Genomic DNA, 19,226 nt, shown 5'->3' on the forward strand with positions numbered 1-19,226 from the left:
CTTAAACAGTAGGGAAAGCAACAGGCACAGCCCAAAGAGAGCAAATGTTTGCATATTCTGTAGGGGTTGTATCTTGTATAATGAAGTATGATCCCTTCATATATATATATATTTGGTTTTAGTGTTCTCTGGCTGTCCTGGAACTCCCTCTTTTATTTTTTGTGATAAACTTTTTTTAAAAAAAAATTTCTAATATTACTTTATATTGTTTAAATTTTCAAATTTGACAAGTAACATAACATGCCTGTAATCCCAGCACTTGGGAAGTGGACACAGGAAAAAATAAGTTCAAGACCTAGTGTGAACTACAGAGCAAGTTCAGGGCCAGCCTAAGCTACAGAATGAATCAGACTCTGTCTTTAATATATAAAAGTATGGGCTGGAGAGATGGCTCAGAGGTAAAGAGCGCTGGCTGATCTTCCGCAGGTCCTGAGTTCAATTTCTAGCAGCCACATGGTGGCTCACAACCATCTGTATTGAGATCTTGTGCCCTCTTCTGGCCTGCAGGCATACAAAGAGGCAGAACACTGTGTACACAATAAATAAATAAATCTTTAAAAAAGATATAAAAGTACATAATATAACAAATAAAGAGTAAGATAAAATGATAAATATAAAATTAAAATACAAATTTTGAAAGGGATAGGGCTCATTGAGAGCTCCTGAGTCCAAGCATTTGCCACCCATGCCAAAAGGATTTCATGTTTCTGGGCAACTCTAGTTACCTATCCAGAAACAGTCGTGTAAAAGAAGCAGGCACAGTCACGGTTTTGCCGCTCATTCTCCACCATGAGAATAATATTTCAAAGTTCAAGCTACCGAGATGTAGCCGGGCACTCTTAGGAAGCTCCAGCGAGAGTGGGAGGTGTAGCAAGCTTTGGGGTGGCTAGTGGTCCCTCGGGGTGAGTGGGGATGCCTGGTACCGTTTGGTAGGCCCGGCAAAGCAGGTTGCCAGGTTTCAGAGCAGCTGAGTAGCGTTTCTCCCTAACGTAAGGGAGACACGACCTTCAGGGCCCAGGGACCACTTGGTACCGTGTTCATCCTGCCAACTGGCGGGTGCCATTAAGTCTTCCAGTGGCCCTCAGTGCAGGCCACACAACCAGTAAGCCAATTCCGGTTCTCTGCACCCCCACAGAGAGAAATTCCATTAATGCAAGAACAAAACTGACCATAAAGACCCGGTTAGAGTTGGCAAGGGAGGGGGGCGGCTGACAGGAAGGGCAAGTGGCCAGGATAGAAGACCCGAACTGAATGCTTCCTGGTTTGAGAGCCCTAGAACACTAACAGCATCATGAGAAGCCTCTCGGTGTCAGCGGTGGCTAAGACCTCGTGAAATCCTCTCAAATATCCACAGACCCGAGTCACCTGGCCCCTTTTATAGATGTGCACACTGGGTTCCTAGGAAGTGAGGAAGCTGCAGATTCTCAGCTTAGACTCCGGATTGGCAGTCTGGTCCCAGACTCTCCAGTTAGATGGTGATTGAGTTGTTGTGTGTCCAAGGTACAGGCCTTTGGAATCTAGGTGCAAAGACCATAGCCTTTGAGTAACTCACAGTTCCGGCCCCTCTGACACCTCAGGTCACCACGCCTGCCTGCCGTTCTCCAGTAAGACAGGAGCACAATAGACAGCAAAGGGCAGGCCGGCTGTGGCTCTTGGCTACTCCAGTCCCTGCATGTGGACTTTGGTTATCCTCCAACTGGACCCGCCAGAGAGCAGCAAGGACCTCCAGACAAGAAACACGGAGCATCTAAGACACAGTGGGAGCCCATGAGAACCTGAGCTGCTAGCTCCAGAGCCTACCAATACTTTCCTCAGCTGTCCTCCAGCTCGAGGTGCCCCTGACTTGGGCAAAAACACCCGGCCCTTCTTCAAGGCACTGGCAAATTCAGAGCCCTGGGGACTTCTCCAAACTTTAAAATTCTTTTCACCTCCAGAAATGGACATCTTACCATGGCTGTGGTGTGCAGGCAACCTAGCAGCCCCAGCTCATGCCATGCTCTGCAGGAATCTGCCAGATGGTGAGCCCCGATGAGCACCTGATGGGCCCCTAATTCTTTTACAAATTGCCATCACCTTCTACAGAACCACATCGTCATCCAGCAGCTCCTGAGCAAAGATCCCCCTGTGAGGCTGGGGCGCTCACCATACGATGCCTCTGTAGCTGCCCGTCCAACAGACAAGGAACCTGAAAACACTGGGGCCAGATGGCAATGCTTGACCATGGTCCTCCTCTAGGCGGGAGAAAAGTTGCTCTTTGGAAGCCTGAGATCTCGGGGAAGCCATGCACTAAGGGTAAGAGGCGGTTTGGGCAGAGTGTAGCTGGGGCCAGGAGTTCTCCGTGAAGATAGATGGGCAGTGAGGAGAAATGGAAGATGGAGATGCAGGCAGATGGAGGAAAAGCCAGGGTGAAAACGTGGAGCAGGAACTGCAGAGTTAGTCAGCAGAGAGATGGGGAGACTGCTCCCATCTCCAGAGCTTCCTCTTCCTGTCCTGACACCAGCCAGCTCTGCTGTTCATCCTGGTCCATGGGGCAGCAAGGAGGTGGGGGTGGGGGTGGTTGAATTACTGCTTCTTCTGGGTCAAGATGCCCAGGTCCTCTTGGACTCCCCTTCCCCCACTCATTGTTCTGTCCCAGAGATCTGAAAAGCAAACAGGCCGGAAGTTCAGGGTTGTATAACAAGGCAAGGGGAAGCACTACACAGAGGCCAGAGTCCATACTTTCACAAGGAAAGCAGCAGGCTCACCTTGGTTGAAAAAAAAAAAAAAAAAAAAAAAAAAAAACAACAAAACAGACTACAGAGGGCCTTTGCTCTAGTTTTGAAGCCCTGGGTGCTTGGCTGTGAGCCTGGTAACACCCCGTCTAAGTAGGGGAAAGGCAACAGCTAGAACCACGAACTGCCTCAGAAATGGGGCTATCCACACAGTGATGGACTTGGTCCAAGGCCAGATCATGTCACTCACAGACAGAAAAGACTACCTTACAGCTGTATGACCTAGAGAGGACGCATTCTAGATGTTTCCTTAGGGCGCGCCCTCTGGAAGGCAGGCTGGGTTGAAACTCTGGAGGCCGAGGATGGGGCGCCAGGCACATACCAGCTGAGTGTCATCTCCATCTTTCCCTGAGACACTGCCCATGTCAGCCAGTGCAGACTGGTCGAGTGAGCTGCCCTTCCAGGGGGCACGGAGCCTCTAGGGAACTAGTGTGAAGTTGGGCGGGTAGGGAGGCAGGGAGGGTCTGGGAGGAGTTGGGGGACAGGAAGGAATATGATCAAAATACACTATGAAAAAAAATAAATGAGAAAGTCCAAGGGGTTAAAACACTAAATTTTAAAAAAAAATCCAAGGGATTTTCAGGGGGTAAAATAAGGATATTACCAGTTTTAACTGATCTTAACAGAATGACTTTCTTAATGGGATGCGTGACTCTAGAAGGTTCCAGGGCTTTAGACTGGGTGAGAAAACTACTCAGTCTGTCTAAAGAACACTCTTCTGTATGAATGTCTCTTATCACACAAAAATATTTAGAATAAAAAGTTTAAAAAAAACACAAGGCTTTTTCCCTTTTAAAAAGAAAACAAAGGAAAATCTGCACAATAATGAAAAATGTACACAAAATTAGATGAATGTAAACAAAAATAAAAATTTAATGACTAAAACACTAGAAAGAGCTAACAGAATGGGGTTATGGGCAGCGAACGTGGTTTTGAAAGTGTACAAACTCGACCAATAAAGTATATTCCTCACACACATGAAGCCCTGAGTTCGAATTCTGGTTCTCATATAGTAACAAGGCACAGGGGCATGGAGGTACTGGGAACAGGGAGGCACTGGGGGCACGGAGACGTGGACCTAAAGTCCTAATACCAGGATGTAGTGACTGGATCCCCGTCTAGCCAAGATGCACATGCATCTGCATAAATCACACACACACACACACACACACACACACACACACAGAGAGAGAGAGAGAGAGAGAGAGAGAGAGAATGCTCTTTTCCTGAGATCCTTCAATGTGCCACGGCAGGGAGCAGGCCATGTGGTGCCAGACCTGAGGGAGTCACCTGATAGATGACATTTTGTCTTTTAGGATGCTGTTATATCACAAAGTTCAAGGGGTAAGGATGGGGGAGGAAATTAGGTCAAAGATCAAGGCTCTGAATTCAGGTCCTATCGCTCCTGCAAAGTTACTGGGCCTCAGTCTTTCCTTTTAAAAACCAGGGGCAGGACTAAAAGAGATTTATGTTTATTTGTTTGAATATACATATATATATATGTAGTTGGAAACAGTGATTGACTCTAGTTTAAAATTTTAAAATTTATTATCTTGAGACTGGCTGTCATAGGCAGTCTTCAGATGCCCATGTCATGGAGGAGAACCTCCAGGTTCTCACCCTCCCCAGCCTTCCACCCCCTAATGCCTGGTTAGGAGCAAGTGCACACTACCACACCTCATGTATGCGGTGCTGGAGATAAACCAGCACTTGGGCATGCTAAGCAAACACTCTACCAGTAACTACAGTACCATCCCTCAGATCAGCGATTCTCAACCTGTGGGTCACAACCCCTTTGGGAGGCTGAAAGAGGCTTCACAGGGATCGCATATCAGAGATCCTGCTTATTAGATATTTACATTATGATGCATAACAGTAGCAAAATTACAGTTATGAAGTAACAAATGAGTTTTATGGTTGGGGTCAGCACAGCATGAAGCGCGGTATTAAAGGGTCGCAGCATTATGAAGGTTGAGAACCACTGCCGTAGAATGAACTGTGGCAACCCCTCTGCCAGGGAGCACAATGCACTCAGCCTTGAAGTACACACAGCTGATGAGCACAATCAGGAGGTGGCAGAGTGAACGGGAGGTTTGCTTTCCACAGCACCCGGGATCCCTTCCAAAGCCAGGACATGCTTGAACACAGAAAACCACGGGACGCCTTGATGCAGAGGGCCGCACATTCCTGGTCCCGCCAGTTTTCAGGATGTTGCTTTATAAATAACATGCCTTCAATGCCAGATGACCGAGCTCCTGGGGCTGGGCCAGAGAGGTTAGCAGTGTAATGAGATTATTTATTAGGAGCAAAGGTGACTGACTGTAGGGCACCTATGGGAATGACTCACCGTGACTTTTGTATTTTGGTTCTTTTTCTGTGCAAGCCCTTGTTAGGAACAAGGAACAACAAACCACTTGAAGCTGTGTTTGTAGTTATTTAAGGTAACAACAGTCTCTTCCCTGTCAGTCACAGATACTCGTGCCTACTGGGCAGCACCTGTCTTCTGTCCTGATGGCTGCACCTGTCTTCTGTCCTGATGGGCAGCGCCTGTCACATCATGGGGCTGGAAAACTCATCTTTCCTCAAGAATGCTGCTCCTAGAATGTTCTAGCAGCACTAGGCATTTAGAATGCCCACCTCCTGAGAGCCTTGCTTCCCATTAAACTTTGTGTCAGTGGAGGGAGGATAGGCAGGGTCTAATGTAGCGTAGGCTGGTTTTAAAGTTGAAAAGTAGGTGAGATAACCTTGAACTTCTGATCCTCCTGCCTTCGCCTCCCAAGTATGGCTCACCATGCTTGGCTTTTCAATCAAACGAATAGAGAATTTCAGTGAGAGATTGTCTGAATCACATTGGCCGGTGGACATATCCATAGGGAATAGTCTTGTGTTGACCCATGCGGGAAGATCTACAGCCCACTGTAAGTGGCACCACTCCCTAGGCAGGGGATCTTGTATGTTACAAGTAGAGAGGGTGCTAAGCACATGTAAGAATGGACGAATTTGCTCCTGTCTGTTCCTGACTGTGGGTGTGATATGACCAGCTTTTTTTAAAATTATCTATTTATTTATTATGTATACAATGTTCTGTCTGCATGTATGCCTGCAAACCAGAAAAATGGTGCCAGATCTCATTACAAATGGTTGTGAACCACCATGTGGTTGCTGAAAATTGAACTCAGGACCTCTGGAAGAGCAGCCAGTGCCCTGAACTGCTGAGTCACCTCTCCAACCCCGTGACCAGCTGTTTTAAGCTCCTGCTTCCGTGGCCCCTTGCTGTGATGGAATGTAGTCTGGAGTCGGAAGATAAATGAACAAACCCTTTCTCCACAAAGTTACCTCATCATGGTATTTCCACCACAGCAACAGAAACGAGACTAAGACAGCACTGAGGAACAGCAGCCAAGGCTATCACATGCATTCCCACATACACATGCACGCCTGACACACACGTGCACCCGCACAACCAATGCATCCATATACACATATACAGAAAGAAAAGCAATGCGCCTCAAGCATACAGAAGAAACTGAAAATGGTACAGACAAGGATAAAGAGAGATGTAAAAAGGAGGAGGAGAAAACATGATGATGACGGAAAATTTAAAAATCACATATAAAATAATAATGAGCTGGCTCAACACTGAACGAGAAAAGGAGGTATACCTTCCCATAGAACACAGAGGGCAAACTCAGAAAGTCTGATGAATCCTGTACAAAGATGTTTTTATAAATAAAAGAGGCTGGACAAAAAAATATATCACTTTTTTTAATGCTTCAAAGAATACCACTAAGAAAGTGAGAAGTTGAGGGCTGGCAAAATGGCTCAGTGGTACAGGCACTTGTTGGGCAATCCTGATAACCTGGATTCTATTCCTGGATCCCATAGTGAAAAGAGAGAAATGAGTCCTGGTGATTGTCCTCCGACTTCCCTAGGTGTGCTGTGGCATGCACACACTCACATTCACACACACACACACTGTAATATATAAAATAATAAAAAAATTAAAATGCAAAATTTGGGCTAGAAATATAGCTTAGTTGTTTGAATGCTTGCCTAGCATACATGAAATCCTGGGTTCTGACCAGCATTAAATAATCAGGGTGTGGTGGCACAAATTCCGGTCTGTGTGCTGTGAATATATTTTATTACCACTGGGTAATAAAGAAGCTGCTTTGGGCCTATGGAAGGGCAGAATAAAGACAGGCAGGGAATCCGAATAGAGGCAGAGGAGAAAGTAGGTGGAGTCTGGGAGACGCCAAGTAGCTACCTAAGGAGACAGATGCCTGTTGCAAGGAGGGACCTGCTTGTTTGTTCCAGCCACTAGGCTAGCTTAGCCCCAAAATAACCACACAGAAACTGTGTTAATTAAATCACTGCTTGGCCCATTGGCTCTAGTTTCTTACTGGCTAGTTCTTACATCTTAATTTAACACATTTCTATTAATCTGTGTATTGCCACGTGGCAGTGTCTTACCAGGTAAAATTCTAACTGGTGTCCATCTCAGGCAGAAGATCCATGGCTTCTCCTCTGACACTGCTTTCTTCCTCCCAGCATTCAGTTCTGTTTTCCCTGCCTACCTAAGTTCTGCCCTATCAAAATGCCAAGGCAGTTTCTTTATTCATTAACCAATAAAAGCAATATATAAACAGAAAGACCTCCTACACCAGGTACCAGAATGCCAGAACCTTATCAGGTAGGCCACAGCCTCATGGTGACACACAGATTAATAGAAATGGGTTAATTAAAAAGGTAAGAGTTAGCTAGAAATATGCATAAGCTATTGGCCAAACAGTGTTATGATTAATAGAGTTTCTGTGTGATTATTGTGGGTCTGGGCAGCTGGGAAATGAACGAGCAGTCTCTGTCTATAAGCCCCAGCACTCAGAAGGCAGAAGTTCAAGACTATTTATCAATTATATATACAGATCAAGGCTAGCCCCAAGATACATGAAACATTGTCTCAAAAAACAAAACAAAAAACAAGTGAACCGTTCAGTCTTTGGAAAGACAATTCCCCTCACAGCAGCCAGAAGGACATGGAGTGTGGACCTAGGGGTCCTCCTGCAGCTGTGTTGGGTCTTTGGAGCTTGTAGTTGGACCATCTCATCTGTCCTGTATCCTATCCCCCTGCCAGCCCTCCTGCCTTCCACCCCGTTGTCTTGGAGTCTACAGTTCTTTGCACCTGTGTTAGGACGGGAGACTCCCACACTTCCTTTTGAGGTCTCTGGAGCCAGCGAGGTAGCACTCAGAAATGATCTTTGAGATCCACTATCCCTGATGTGTAGGAAGGTGTGTCTGTACTTCTGCTGTTGCTCACACCTCTCTGCCCTTGCTCAACACAGAGTATGCAACATTTTGACATTGGGACATGGCATTGTCATTTACGAGGTTCACATTCAGCCTTCATGTCATCAAGTTACAAAGAAAACACAAAATCTCATTTCTTTTCATGTCTTAGATAAGCTTGTGATTTTTGTCTTGGGCAGTAAATATGCCTATTCTTGCCCTGGCGCACACAATCAGTGGGCTGTTGGGTGGACGTGTGTCCTGTGAGCTGATGAAGTCACAGGCCTTCCTGGGCTTCTAAGAGGTTCACAAAGGCCAGCAATGGAAGATGGTGGGGAGGGCACAGGGAGGAGGCACCTGCAGCCTGTCCTCTGGTGTCTCTGAAGAGCTTAGGAGCCTGCTTTGAGGAAAGCGGGGAGGCAGGCTGTGCCTTTGGCGACGGTGATAGGAACTCTAGATCTGCCTTCAAGAGGTAGAGACTTTCTTTCTCTCGCAGCCCCTCATATATATGTGTGTTGGTGTGTGGACATGTGCTCAAGTGTATGTGGGCATGTGTGTGCAGGTGAATGTACACATGTGTGCACACGCAGGTGGAGGCCAGAGGGAAATGTTGGGTGCCGTCCAGGATGACTAGAGACATCCTCTCCACTTTGTTTTCTGAGGCCAGGTTTCTTTCTGAGCCCGGCTCTCAACGATTTGATTGGTCCGGCTGGGCAGTTTGCCCAGAGGAGCTGCCGCCTGCCCCACCTGAGCACGAAGGGTCTTGGGCTGCTGTGGAGCCTGACCAGCATTGCTGTCTGCACTGGGATCTGCTCTCTGCCCTCAGGCTTGTGGCGCAAGCACCTTACTCATGAGCCCTCTCCCAGTTTCCCCTCCTTTTGTGTTCTGGGCTCTCTTGGGGTTTGAGAAAAACGCTGTGATAGCCATGGTTTTGCCTGACATGTCACTGTGGTTGGGCAGACCCTGTCTTACTCTTTAAGTGGGCACCGGGTTCTACCCCCAGGGAGCCCTGATTGATTCCTTTGACAGGAAGTCATTGATAAGCTCATGTGTCAGTCTCGGCAGGCTCCTTTTGCCTTGGTAGATACTTCTGCTGGGGGGACGGGACTGCAGGGTGTTCAGGACTAATGAGGGCATCCCAAACAGGCGTACAGAGGTGTTACACCTGCAGGCCACGCTCAGAGGCCTTTGAACCCCTTCAGTGCTTGATCAAAAGGGCGTTTTGTTTTGTTTTGTTGTGTTCCGCTGTCTAGAAATCCAAAACTGTCCAAGAAGAGGACTGAGAATCTCAAGCTTGGGTCCAGTGACCCAGGAGAGAAAAGAGCCAATTAAGACGACAGGAATCAGAGTCGGGACCTCCAATTCCATCCATAGTGGGAAGCTGTTGCCATGGTCCCAGAACCTCCTGCCTTTTGCCTGATGTTGTGCAAAGGCCGTGCTTTGGAGGACAGAATCCTGGTTTAAGCCAGAAACCCAGACGACTTTTGAGGTCCTGCCTCCAAGGTTGACTGCAAAATGCTGCGAAAGACTGGAAAGTTCCAGTTTACGCTTCTGGGAGAGGCTTCAGAAATGTGCACAAAATTTAAAATATATATATATATATGAAGCAAATTCTCATGTAGCCCAGACTGGCCTTGAACTTACGCCGCACTCTCTTGCACCATCACAGGTGTATGTGGATGAACTATCAAAAAGAGGGGTTTTGGAGTTCCTTGACCTGGCTTTGAGAAACTGGGAGGTTGTGGTGGAGTGACCTCAGGAAGACTCCTCTTCTGATTGGCTGCAGAAGGGGTAGGCGGGACTTGTAAAAAATTTAAAGCTCAAACTGGCCCTGCCCTCCTGCAAGCCTCGGTTTTTTATGCCCTTGGTTCTGCACCCAGAGCCCAGGCAAATCTTCGGGACCCACCTCCGCGATGCATCGACTGCAGGTAGTGCTGGGACACCTGGCCTGCAGGCCCGAGTCGAGCTCCGTGCTGCAAGCCGCGCCCTGCTCCGCGGGCTTCCCGCAGGCCTCGGCCTCCGACGTGGTGGTGGTGCACGGACGGCGCACCCCCATCGGCCGTTCGGGCCGTGGCAGCTTTAAGGTGAGACCCCTCCAACGGGTGAGAGTTGCAGAAGGCGGCCAGTGCGATCTTGCCCGCTGGACTACGGTGACCGCAGAGTCCCCGGGTGGGGATGCGGGAGCTGGGCTCACTGCCGCTGCGCTTCGCCCTGCAGGACACCACTCCGGACGAGCTTCTGTCGGCCGTGTTGACTGCGGTTCTCCAGGACGTGAACCTCAGGCCTGAGCAGCTGGGAGACATCTCCGTGGGTGAGCTCACCTGCCAGACCCGCACCGGGTCCTCCTCGCCCTCCGTCCCGGGGCCCTTCTCTCTACAACACAGACTTGAGTTTACTGAGGGTAAGGGCTGGACCACATAGAGATCTGAATGAAACTGCTCCTAACAGCCAGTCTTCAACCTAGAACCTTGGGCGCCCCCTCGAGGCACATCTGCCCACTAAGTGGACGTGGAAAAGCAGGAAGGCCCTGAGATAGATGCTCTAAAGCCCAGATATTCCTGGAGACTCCAGGAGGTGGGAGGCCACCGTTCTCCGCCTACACCGACATTCTGTCTGTCAGCCCGGCTACAGGTGTAGACAGGGTTCACCCGACCTTGCCCTAACCCCCGCTTTTCCCTGAATTAGACAACATCGTGTAGGACATGCTTCTATCCGGGGATGCCAGCTTGTTCCTCCTCCTGCGGTGACACAGGGCTTGGGGGAGGACACTTGGGGAGGCTAGCCATTGCAGACTCCCTTCCCTCCCCCACAGCCCTACTTCCCTCGCTCTAGGCTCTGCACTGTGCCTCTTACCCTAGAGGCACTCTCCTGTTGCAGGCGAGCAAGCCACCCGTCCAGCTTGCTGATGTGGAGGAACATGCCTTGGCACGCTTGTGGGAGTTGGTAGCTGGCTCCCCGTTCCTCAAGCTCAGCCACCACAGCTCACACGAACCTCTCTGCAGAGGCCTTAGATTCCTGGAGAGATCTGGAATGTCTCCTCTCTGGGACATCTTTTTTACCTTAGGCTTCAGGACACCCCCCCCCCTCCGGCACTGAGTAAGGGTTCTTCTGTCCACAGGCAATGTGCTTTTGCCGGGGGCCGGAGCTGTTATAGCACGCACCGCCCAGTTCCTGAGGTAATCCTTCCCATTCTGCCTCGAATTGTCCACCGTGACTGCTGGGGGTCCTGGTGCTGGAGTGTGAGGTGGAAGATCGGGCTGAAAGAAGATATTGAGGCAACCAGAGGACATTGAACTCTGTCCTGTGACTGTAACCTTTTCCCTACTTAAAGGGGGTGTGTCACTGGGCCAACGGCCAAGGCACCCAGGACTTGGGGACCGGGGCATAGCTGTGCCCTAAATTTTAAACAAAGCTAACTTAACAGAGACCCTTTAGTGGGTGGAATCACATGACCAGGACCGGGCAGTGTATGTTTCCCCTCTCAGGTGAGCATCTGGAAGTCCAGGCTTAGTCCATCATCAGTGGCTGGGGGTGGTATAGCATGGGGTGGGGTTATACCCCAGGAAGAGCCCTGGTCCTCCCAAGACTGCAAACCAGGGGTTCATTCACTGCCACTTGGGGACTGAGGGCCTCTTTCCCTCAGTCCTTGCTGCGTGGGCTGGAAACAATAGCAACACTGGCCAGTGGCAGAGCGACTGGCAACTTAGGATCAGACTTGGCCTGGGGTTCAAGCTCTCCATGCCTCTCACTAGTATGGCCAGAGACTCTTGACTCCAATCAGCTGGTTCAGTGGTCCACTGGCTGTCTGCCTGCTTCTCTTCCCTCCCTCTGCCCATTCTGCCCCCATGGGGTGCTGGCCAAGCCAGCTTTCTTTGCCCTGGCTAAACCCTACCCAAATATACCCAAGCTCTCAGGCTTCAAATGGTGTAGTTCTTGCTCAGCACATGGCCTTGTTCCTCCCTATGGTGTGGCTTTGGCATGAGGCCCTACTGTCTGATTCTCTTTGTATTGTTGGTGCATCCACTAAACTCAGTGCTCTCAGTGCCTGCACACCAGGACCATCCTAATTCCTATGTGGGCCTGGGATGGATGTTCCTAGGTCTTTGCTGTGTTGGAAGGCAGCTCTAATAGCCTGAATGATTGAACCTGGGGCACCCCAGAGCAAGGAGTGGAAGAATAAACATGCCAGTGAGGAAACAGTCCACAGAGGAGAAAACTGGACACACTGGACCAACTCTGTGGTTACTAGGCAGGCCAAGGGATGGGGATGAATGGCGGTCCGATGTTAGCATGCAGTTGTTGTGCCCTAGCCCAGCCATAGACCCATTTCTTTATCTTGAGGGGTCCAAGAAATGGCTGGTGGAGGAAGGAGATGGGCTGTGGCCCACAACATTGTCTGTGATGGGAACTGTAGGGCAGGTGAGGGTGTGCCTGGGGGCTGTGGGGAGTCAGGAACTGTGCAGACAGGCGTGCTCAGCAACCACTTCTGCACATACGGAGCTGCACCTGTGGGGGCAGGCTTCCCCGTTGTTCTGTGCACACACTGCTGGGGCTCTCACGGGGCCCAGAAGTGTAGTGGGCTTCCTGTGAGACACTGTCACGTCCAGGGCTGACTGCCATTTCCCCTTCTGTTTCAGTGGCATTCCAGAGACGGTACCTTTGTCTACCGTCAACAGTGTTCATCGGGGCTGCAAGCAGTGGCCAACATCGCTGGTGAGTTGTGATTGCTGGGTGCACAGGAGTGGACCCTGTCCTTGGTCTTTGCCCCTCAGGACCCTAGGCAGAGAGGAGTAGAGGCACACCCATTGCCACACCCTGTTGTGAAGTATGTGTGATGTCTGTTTATGCTGTGGGATATTACTTTAACTGTGCAAAGGTGTGTTATCTTTGTTTCTGCTGCATTTGTTAATTATGTAAAGTGTTTCAGCTGCCTAGGGCACCTGATTGACCTAATAAAAAGCTGAATGGCCAATAGCTAATCAGAGAGAGAGAAAGAGGGATAGGTGGGGCTGGCAGGTAGGGAGAATTAGTAGGAGAAATATAGGCTCAAGAGAAGAAGAGGAAAAGAAAAGGAGAACAGGAAGGAGAGAGAGATGCCTGTGGCAAGTGCCAGCCTGCCAGACTCTGGAATAAGCAGTGAAAGTAAGACATACCAAAAAAAAAAAAGGAAGGAAGAAGGAAGCCCAAGGCAAAGGGTAGATAAAGAGAAACAGGTTAATTTAAATTAATAGAGCTAACCAGAAATGAGCCTAAGATAGGCCAAGTATTCAAAACTAATAAAAGTCTCTGTGTCATGATTTGGGAGCTGGGTTGCTTGGTACAACACCCCAAATCTTTTCTGGGTGCTCCTGGGTCTTCTGTGAGGGAGCAGGGAGGGAACGGGCTATGCTGCTCCAGGGCAGGCCCACTCTGGCCAAGGATGGTTATGAAGTGCTTTCGTTGCAGGTGGCATCAGAAATGGGTCTTATGACATTGGCATGGCCTGTGGGTAAGATGGTCTTCCTGCTGGACCTGATTAACCCATGCAATTAATCAAATTAATCTTCCTCTCCTCAGCCATGATTCTCCCTGCCCACCGCAGCAGCCCACTGGGATGGACTCATACAGATGCAGCCTAGGAGTTGTTGAAGCTATGAGCGTAGTTGTCTCTTTCATTCTTTCTTGCAAATCTGCAGCACTTGGACTTTGCCTGTTGTGCTGGTGGATTTCCTATGCTCCTAAGGGAGGTGGCAGAGCAGGCTCCCTCAAGTCAGGGACATTTCCTTATAATATAAACACTCATCTTCCTAGGCTGTTGCCTTGTCTGCCACTCTAACACCAAGGGAGAAATTCCATCTGAGACTCTGTTCTGAGGGACACGGTGAGACCTCTGCTCACTGTCTCCTCCATGCAGACTGCCCCTTTGTTTCTGCCTCTGAGGCAAAGGGCTGCAGAAGTTACACCTGACGGTGGATCCAGGAAGGAACATCTGCTGTTGGAAGACAGCCTACGCGTGCCTGGAAGCTAGCCTTGGCAGGCTTTGGAGCGAGCTGCCCTAGGTTCTGTAGAAGAGCTTTGATAGGAAGCATTGCTAGGTCCGGGCTGCCTGCGCTGGGTTTTCCTGACCCATGTGTTAAAGTCCACAAATGGGGACTATGGTAGGCAAGGGTCACAGTCATCTCCTGTTTCCATAGTGAGGACAGCAGCTGTGGTGGCCTGAGGGGACAGGCTGGGGCTCCACGAGGTCCTCAGGATCCTAGTCCCAGGCAGGTGGAGGAACCTGGTGCCAGAGACAAAGCAGCTGTGCCTGGGGGGTGCCCATATCACCTGATTAACCCCTGGATTCTGAGAGTGCAGCTTGCCCAGGATTGAGTTGTTGAGTTGGATTCATGCCGGTGACCATGACCAGTTTCCTCCTTGCCAGGCCTTCACATCCTCACCCCTCCTCCGCTCTGTGGACGCTGTAGAATGATTAGGTAGAGACACAACCACTCCTGGCTGTGGGGCTTGTGTGATTCAGTCACACTGTAGACAGGTTCTCATGCCTAAACAGGATTCAGACAATAGCCTGGACTGTAATCCCAGCTGAAGCAAGGGGATTCAGGATCAGGGCCCGCTGGAGCTACTTAAAATCTGGGACTGAGACTGTCTAGCAAGATTCTGTCTCAAAATGAGACTAAGAAGAAAATTAAGGCCAAGAGATAAGCGTAGAAATGTAGTGCACATTTGAGGTCCTGTAACTAGCACCCGGTGCTCCCAAAAAGAACAGAAAGGGTTCATGTTATGCCAGAGTCAGGGAGAACTTAGCCAGGGCTGCTGGTCATCGTGTGGCCTCACGGCCACCGCCCCAGCAATGTCTGGTCCCTCTGCACGGACCACCGGGTCTTTTTCTCGGCATCCCACCTACTTGCCAATCAACGCAGACCAGGGCTTTCTTTGATGTAAACTTAGTGTTCGTCATGTCTTGCTTCTCTCTCTCTGACTTGGGGACTCTAAGGCTGCTGAATCAGGCTGATTTGATATGTCCCACATTAGAAGGTCATCCCTGGGAACCACTGCTCACTTAACTCAGCAATGCACCATACAGCAGGACCCCAGAGCTGGGTCTGGGTCTGGGACAGTGCTGTCTGGGGCTGGAGGGAAAGATGGCTCGGCCACTGCAATCCCTGCTCGCTGGCCAGGTACCTGCTGCATGCCTGGAGGGATCCCTTGCTATTTATTGCCCAGTACTTGCCACACAGCTGGCCATCCCTGGGGCTTCCTACTAGGTAGGGCTGAGAGCTCACTCCTCTTCCTCAGGGTGGAGTCCATGACCATGTCTGAGAGAGGGAACTTTAGGAACATTTCTTCACGCCTGCTGGAGAACGAGAAGGCCAGAGACTGCCTGATTCCTATGGGGTGAGTGTCCACAGGTGGCTCTGTGTGTGTGCCCGTGTGCATGAACGCACGTGTGTGCATGTGTGTGCATGTGTGCGTGCGTGTGCCCATTCACCACTCTGTCTTCAACCAGAGACCATGGGTTTTCCCCTCTGTGGCTGGCAATGCCTGGCCTCAAACCCTTCACCTCCATCCTTTGAGTACCATGTACCTGATCAGCAGGGACTGGGTATGGACTGACACAATCCTTGGCTTTCCTTTCTTTAAATGCTTGAGTCCTCTCTGAGCCCCTGAGTATCCAAACATATCCCATGTTTCCCCTCCCCCACCCCAGGGTGCCCAGGCACAAGGAGGATGGTGCCAGATGTCCCGCAAAACCCCTGTTGAGAAGGATGTGGGGAGCACTGAAGTTCTGAACATGCTTGGGGGGACTCAGGCCTCTGAGATGTAGCCTGGGAAATTGTTCTCTATACCTCTGTCAGCTACAATCATATCTGTGATCTCTGGACTTTGCCAACATCCAGGGGCAGGGATCCCTGGGTGCACAGCCATACAGAGAAAAGCTTGCAGTGGGCAGTGATCTGGCTTTGTCCAGATCCTCTCTCCAGAGGCAGCTTGGAGACATAGGAGAAGTTGACCAAGTGTGACCAGTTAGTGCGCCCAGCATGTCCTCTGGTCCGCTCCTGGGGATGTCACTGGGTAGGAGGCCATGCCTTCTGCAGGCCTCACACACAGGCTGTTGGCCCCCCATAAAGAATGTTTCCTTTGGTATGTGCCTCTGAGGATTTGACCAGCGGGGGTGCTCCTCACTAAGACGAGACAGGAGAACCACCTTCTGAGAACTTACCTCTGTCCCTGGGGCAGAGACTAGATATCCTACCTCTGACCAGGATGCCCAGAGGTGCAAGTGTAGGCCTTCAGTACGGCCCTGGCCTTCAGGCGAGCAGACCCATAGCCTCCTGCTTTGCTGTTTGTGTCTAGGATAACCTCGGAGAACGTGGCCGAGCGGTTTGGCATTTCACGGCAGAAGCAGGATGCCTTTGCTCTGGCCTCCCAGCAGAAGTGAGTGCGGCTGGGCTGGACTATTGATGGGGTGGAGAGTAGTCTCAGCTGGGGCTGTCAGGATGGCACAACAGTGTTGGCTAGCCTCATGCCTCTGGGTGGGAGGTGGAAACGTTTCACTGTTGGGTAGGGTCTTCCCAATCCTTTTTAACTATACACTCTGAGGTCTGAGTGTCCTCTCCCAAGCAGGACCTCACCCCCCCCCCCACTCTGTTCTTTGGGACATAAGGCATAGGGCCCTGTTCTGACCAGACATGGTGGTCGCTGGTGATACTTAAGCCTGGAGTATGCTAGTCTTCCTAGCATAAGAGGCAGATCTGGGCCTGGAGTGGTGACCTCAGGCTGCCATTCAAGAAAACCAGAGCCTCGGGCCTGCGGGAAGCACCAGCAGTATTGTGGAAGAGTGCACTGAGCAGGCTGAGTGGCCAATGCATAGAGAACGCTGAACAGAAGGACGCCTCTGCGTGTCCTGCTCTCTGTTGGGATAGGATGTAATGAAGAATCTAGAAATCTGGGCATGCCTCTCCCTCTCGGAGGAAAGTGGTGTCCTGAGGGAACCCTCAGCAGTCTCTCACAGCTCCATCGGGGGAGTGTGGGGGTGCGCAGCAGTCCCTGGGTTGGAATAGCCAGGGGCTGTGTGTCTTGCTGAGTTAGCAAAGGCCAAGCAGGGACAGGCAAGAAAAGACTACAATTGGGCCTGAGGCTCGCTGTCCATGGTGCTGGCAGGGCTGCGAGAGCCCAGAGCAGGGGCTGTTTCCGAGCTGAGATCGTGCCTGTGACAACCACAGTCCTTGATGACAAGGGCAACAAGAAAACCGTCACGGTGTCCCAGGATGAGGGCGTCCGTCCCAGCACCACCATGGAGGGCCTGGCCAAGCTGAAGCCGGCCTTTAAGGATGGAGGCTCTACCACAGCTGGTGAGCGTGGGCCGGGAAGAGGGCTGATGGAGGTGACCAGTTCTTCTCTGAGACGTGGAGCTGACCAGACCACTTAGCAAGATGATAGTGGAGGGCTGTCTCTCTTCAGCACAGTCTGAGGCCTCCTCATCCCACCCTTCCTCCTCTAGGAAACTCCAGTCAGGTGAGTGATGGAGCAGCTGCCGTCCTGCTGGCCCGGAGGTCCAAGGCTGAAGAACTGGGCCTTCCCATCCTTGGGGTCCTGCGGTCCTATGCAGTGGTCGGCGTCCCTCCTGACATCATGGGCATCGGTCCTGCCTATGCCATCCCTGCAGCCTTGCAGAAAGCAGGTGAGCAGCCCCTTCTCATCCTATACCTGGACCCCTCGTTACCTGTATCTGGGACTGGAGTGTGCTGGGTTTGACCTGTGGGTGCTCTGGAATGGAGGTGGGTCAGGCTAGCACCCCACAGCCAAGACCTCCCTACCCTACCACTGGGACTCACTCGCCTGGCACACAGTGGACCACGAGAGCTGTGCTTGGGGTGGAGCCCAGAGGAAATCCAGAGTCCCGCCATGACTGTCAGCTCTGCTCTGTATCTTGCCTGCAGGGCTGACTGTGAATGACATAGACGTCTTTGAGATCAATGAGGCCTTTGCCAGTCAGGTGAGCCTGGGTGTCTGGTGGGATCAATTGGGCCCGGGGTTCAGAGCAGATGGAGGCTCCAGCCATTGCTCTGGCTCCTTCCAGGCCCTCTACTGTGTGGAGAAGCTGGGAATTCCTGCAGAGAAGGTGAACCCCCTGGGAGGTGCAATAGCCCTGGGCCACCCCCTGGGCTGCACCGGTGCAAGGCAGGTCATCACGCTTCTCAATGAACTGAAGCGCCGTGGGAAACGGTAAGGCTGCTCCTTGTGGAGTGGTGTGGCGGGTGTTGGAGTTGGGGTGTCTGATGGCTGGGGCCTGGGGAGGTGAGCGCACATACACGCACAGGTATTCTGATGTAGGAGGGTGAGATCTGCCTTCCTGATGGCTTGCTTAGAAGGCAGCATAACCTGTGGAAGTGTCTGCCGCCTGGCTGTGTGTCTGTCCACGGCTCAGTTCCCACAGATCTGCTCTGCTCATCTGTCCATGAGCCCTTGGTGCTGCAGATCTGCCTGGTGAGGGCACGGCTTGGGCAGGCACTGCGCAACCGTTAACGCAGGCTCTTTCCCCAGGGCTTATGGAGTGGTGTCCATGTGCATCGGGACAGGGATGGGAGCCGCTGCTGTCTTTGAATACCCTGGGTACTGAAGCCCTGACTGCGGGCACTGCCCAGAGAGTCCTACAGTGGTGGCCAGAGGGGGACTCTACGGAAGCCATCCGCAGGGGACACTCAGCACTGGAGGGTGTATCACAGCACTTTAATCTAGATAATCTGATCGTCGCAATATGGGGACAATTGGGCATCAGGTCATCCAGTCTGGTCCTCTCGACTGGACCGCAGGACCGCATGTATTTCTGTGGGACAGTGGCCTCATGAACGATGGTTGTGATGGGCAAAGTAAATGTGTCTTATCTGATTCCGTGTCAGTCATTTCACTCCCAGTCCAGCTCTTGCTTTGCCGGAATCTGTGGCCCATCTTCCTAGTGATGGTGATCATAGTCACTCTGGTGGTGGCCTCTGCTGGTTGGCCCTGGAGATGGCAGAGCCTCAGAACTGGTGGGGTATCACATATCTCTCGTCGTAAGAGCCTCGGCCCCGCAACCGCAGGGTGCAAGGCTTCTCACTCAGCACCCCTTCCACCACCAGCGTGGATTCATACAGCAGGCTGCTCCTGGGGAACGGGGGGTGGGGAGGTTAGGCAGTGCCGGCCAGT

The 19,226-nt window shown here is 51.2% G+C and overlaps 2 protein-coding genes across 4 annotated transcripts in view; one reads left to right on the top strand and one right to left on the bottom strand.

Annotated features, from left to right (window-relative positions):
- Positions 1 to 9,955: 9,955 nt before the first annotated feature.
- Positions 9,956 to 18,789, top strand: LOC126501131 (3-ketoacyl-CoA thiolase B, peroxisomal-like). The gene is given in 13 exon segments (XM_050141636.1): positions 9,956 to 10,141; positions 10,275 to 10,368; positions 11,176 to 11,233; positions 12,695 to 12,729; positions 12,732 to 12,770; positions 13,503 to 13,545; positions 15,336 to 15,434; positions 16,395 to 16,475; positions 17,202 to 17,392; positions 17,542 to 17,721; positions 17,981 to 18,036; positions 18,121 to 18,266; positions 18,585 to 18,789. Coding segments are annotated over 13 exon segments (1,269 nt in total). The 5' UTR covers positions 9,956 to 9,970; the 3' UTR covers positions 18,661 to 18,789.
- The window catches only part of Dlec1 (DLEC1 cilia and flagella associated protein), a 40,188-nt gene continuing 39,711 nt past the window's right edge, over positions 18,750 to 19,226 (bottom strand). For all 3 annotated transcript variants that reach the window (XM_050141633.1, XM_050141632.1, XM_050141635.1), the window contains one exon: positions 18,750 to 19,184. In XM_050141633.1, the coding sequence (XP_049997590.1) occupies positions 19,061 to 19,184 (124 nt within the window). In that variant the 3' untranslated portion in view covers positions 18,750 to 19,060. The remainder of the gene's footprint in view (positions 19,185 to 19,226) is intronic.

Source organism: Alexandromys fortis, unplaced genomic scaffold, assembly GCF_014885135.2.
Source record: "Alexandromys fortis isolate MF-2015 unplaced genomic scaffold, M_Fortis_MF-2015_v1.1 scaffold_44, whole genome shotgun sequence".
Classification (NCBI taxonomy): Eukaryota; Metazoa; Chordata; class Mammalia; order Rodentia; family Cricetidae; genus Alexandromys; species Alexandromys fortis.